At 42.7% G+C, this 3,777-nt stretch overlaps 1 protein-coding gene across 1 annotated transcript; it reads right to left on the reverse strand.

Annotated features, from left to right (window-relative positions):
- Positions 1-2,187: 2,187 nt before the first annotated feature.
- Positions 2,188-3,300, reverse strand: LOC138899229 (uncharacterized). The gene has a single exon (XM_070185370.1). It carries the CDS (start codon positions 3,298-3,300, stop codon positions 2,188-2,190), a length of 1,113 nt encoding a protein of 370 aa, XP_070041471.1.
- Between the last annotated feature and the right edge of the window lie 477 nt (positions 3,301-3,777).

Consider the following 3,777-nt stretch of genomic DNA (forward strand, 5'->3'; position numbering starts at 1 on the left):
CCATGAAACAATGCCCCACACATAAAAAATGTCAATCTCCAAGATGGTGGTGAGGGGCATCTCATTCTTATTAGAAATCCCACCGGCCCTTTGACATTCATCACAACGTCGAATCACACCATCGGTACAAATCCGAAAGATATAAGGCTCATACCAATAATAGTCAAGGCAATCCTGTTTGGGCTTCTTCCTTTGGTTTGAAGAGAACTCATTCGGTACAATGACACTCACAAGATAATTTGCTAAGTCAGCGAACCATGGCAACCCGGACATAGAAATGGCTAGGAGTTTATCGTCGAGAAATGAATCATCTATCTCAAGGCCATCATGTGGCCTCCCCTCCTCCAAGCGAGAAAAGTGATCCGCCACTTGATTTTTACTACCTTTGCGATCTTGAATCTCTAGATCAAACTCTTGCAAAAGAAGCACCCACCGTATTAGTCTTGCTTTAGAATATTTCTTTTTTAGAAAATTTCGAAGCTCCGCATAGTCGGTGTGAACAACCACCTTTGTACCCATCAAGTACGGGCGGAACTTCTCCATAGCAAAAACAATAGCAAGGAGCTCTTTTTCGGTCAATGTGTAGTTGACTTGGGCATCATTCATGATCTTACTAGCATAGTAGACCGGATGGAAGATTTTGTTGATACGTTGCCCTAACACCGCTCCAACCTCCACATCACTTGCATCACACATGAGCTCAAAAGGTAAGCTCCAATCCGGTGCGGTGATAATATGAGTAGTAGTCAACTTAAACTTGAGCAATTCGAGTGCCTTCAACTTAAACTTGAGCCATCTTCGTTGAAATGGAACTTGGCATCCTTCTCCAAAAGTTTGCACAAGGGATTTACCACCTTAGAAAAGTCCTTGATTAATCGGCGATAGAACCCCGCATGACCCAAAAGCTCCTCACTCCCTTCACGGATGTAGGGGAGTTTGGAGATCACCTCAATTTTGGCCTTATCGACCTTAATACCATGCTTTGAAATTTTGTGGTTGAGGACTATGCCTTCCTCGACCATGAAGTGACATTTCTCCCAATTCAAAACCAAGTTTGTTTCCTCATATCTTGCCAATACCTTGTCGAAGTTGTCCAAGAACTCATCAAAAGAGTTTCCCACCACGGAAAAGTCATCAATGAAGACCTCAAGAAAATCCTCCACCATATCGGTGAACATGGCCATCATACACCGTTGAAAAGTTGCCAGTGCATTGCATAACCCAAATGGAATCCGCGAGTATACGAAAGTATTATAGGGACAAGTGAAAGTAGTATTCTCTTGGTCCTCCAGATCAATAAGAATTTGATTGTAGCCAGAGTATCCATCAAGGAAATAATAAAAAGCACGTCCGGCCAACAGATCAAGCATTTGATCAAGAAATGGAAGTGGAAAATGATCTTTCCGAGTGAATTTGTTGAGCTTCCTATAGTCCATGCAAACTCTGCACCTGGTTACTATCTTTGTGGGGATCAACTCGTTCTTGTCATTTGTTACCTTAGTCATTCCCCCTTTCTTTGGGACACATTGCACCGGAGAGGTCCACGAGCTATCGGAAATGGGGTAGTCAACCCCGGCATCTAACCATTTAATGATCTCCTTCTTCACAACCTCTTGCATTGCTTCATTTAATATTCTTTGGTGTTCAATGAAGGGTTTGGCGTCCTTCTCCAAAATAATCTTGTACATGCAAAAGACGGGGGCTTATACCCCGAATATCTGCCAATGTCTATCCTATAGTTTTCTTCCTCTTTTGAAGCACCGCCAAAGTAGAATCTACCTGCATGTTAGTTAAGCAAGAGGAAAGAATAACAGGTAAAGTAGAACGTGGGCCAAGAAACTCATACCTGAGATGTGAGGGCAGTGGCTTTAACTCCAAGGTGGGAGGCTCCTCGATTGAGGGCTTTGTTGGAGGAGTCTTCCGGTTCTCAAGAACTAAGGACAATTTTCGGGGTTCATAAGTATACGACCCCATTCCTTGTAATGCATTTACACATTCCACATAACCATCCTTCTCATAATCACCATGATTAATCAATACAGCTTCTAAGGTATCATCAACATTCATCATTGCACTAGCATCATCAACAATTACCTCGGTCACTAAGTCCACAAAATAACAAACTTCGTTGCTTTTTGTTTGCCTCATAGATTTGCACACATGGAAAAGCACATTTTCATCGCCCAATCAAAAGGTGAGATCACCGGCTTCCACATCAACAAGAGTCTTCCCCGTAGGAAGGAAAGGTCTACCCAAGATAATAGGCACCTCATAGTCCACTTCGCGATCAAGAACCACAAAGTCCGCCGAAAGGATGAACTTATCAACAAGAACCAACACATCATCGATAATACCCAATGGTCTCTTCATAGTATGATCCGCCATTTGTAACCTCATAGATGTGGGTCTTGGTTGCCTAATTCCCAAAGTTTTGAACACTGAGTAGGGAATCAAGTTAATACTTGCCCCTAGACCACATAGAGCTTTGGCAAAGTCGGCGCTTCCAATAGTGCAAGGGATTGTGAAAGCGTCGGGATCTTCCAATTTTGGAGCCATTAAGTCCACAATATCACTCACTTGATGTGTCATCTTGATAGTCTCACAATTCATTGATCTTTTTTTTGTCACAAAATCTTTCATGAACTTTGCATAATCGGGCATTTGTTCCAACGCCTCAATTAATGACACATTAATGGATAAGCTCTTCATTGTGTCAATAAACTTCTTGAATCGGTTCTCACTATTTTTCTTGGCGATCCTTTGAGGGTATGGAAGAGGAGGCCTTGGAATTGGTGCCTTGGCCTCTTGCACTACCGGTTCTGGTATGTCAATCACGTATTCCCTAGACGGGTTCACTTCTTCTTGGGTCTCCTCGACATTATCATCAATATCAATTCTCACTTCTTCATTAGCTTGAACCACATTTCTTGGAATCTCATCATCTTGAACCACTACATCATCATCAACAATTCTTCTTTTATTTGAGGTGGTTGCATCTCCACCTCTTCCACTCCTTGTTGTTACGACCATGACATGTCCCATATTGTTCCCACCCTTCGGGTTCACCACCGTATCACTAGGTAGTGCCCCCTTCGGACGATTGCTTAAAGCTTGCGAGATTTGCCCCAATTGAACCTCCAAATTGTGGATTGAATTGTTGTGAGAGGCTAAATGAGAATCAGAGTCGTCATTTTTCTCCATCATTTGTTTGGACATATTTTCGATCCGTCCCATCTCATTGTTGGAAGAACTAGAACCTTGAGACGGATAATGAGGTGAGTTGTTTGGTTGTTGATACATTGGGGGCCTTTGAGAGCCTGCCTCCCAATTCCCTTGGTTACCCTTCCAACCCCCTTGGTTGTTGCCTCCCCAATATCCTTGATTGTTTCCACCTCAATTGCCTTGGTTGCCTTGATTGTTCCAATTGCCTTGATTATTGTTAGTGTTCCAATTACTTTGATTGTTGGTACCACCACTCCAATTGCCTTGGTGGTTTTGATTGTTCTAATTTCCTTGAGACCGCTATTATTGGTGATTCGGGCCTTGAGAGTTGTTCCTCTTGCTCATTGTATTATTCGTCTTGGTCGAATCCACTATCATCTTGCACAAATTGTTCCACACGGTTTTGCACTTGTTCACCCTTTTTGCCTTCGTTTGTTCACCATCATTTGACACCTTCCATTGCATTTAGTTGCTTAGGACCTTGAACGTGTTGAAGTTGAGCTTTGGCCAATTGATTCATTGTAGTGGTCAACTCGGCAATTGCTTGCCCATGAT

Source organism: Nicotiana tomentosiformis, chromosome 9 (assembly GCF_000390325.3).
Source record: "Nicotiana tomentosiformis chromosome 9, ASM39032v3, whole genome shotgun sequence".
NCBI lineage: Eukaryota > Viridiplantae > Streptophyta > Magnoliopsida > Solanales > Solanaceae > Nicotiana > Nicotiana tomentosiformis.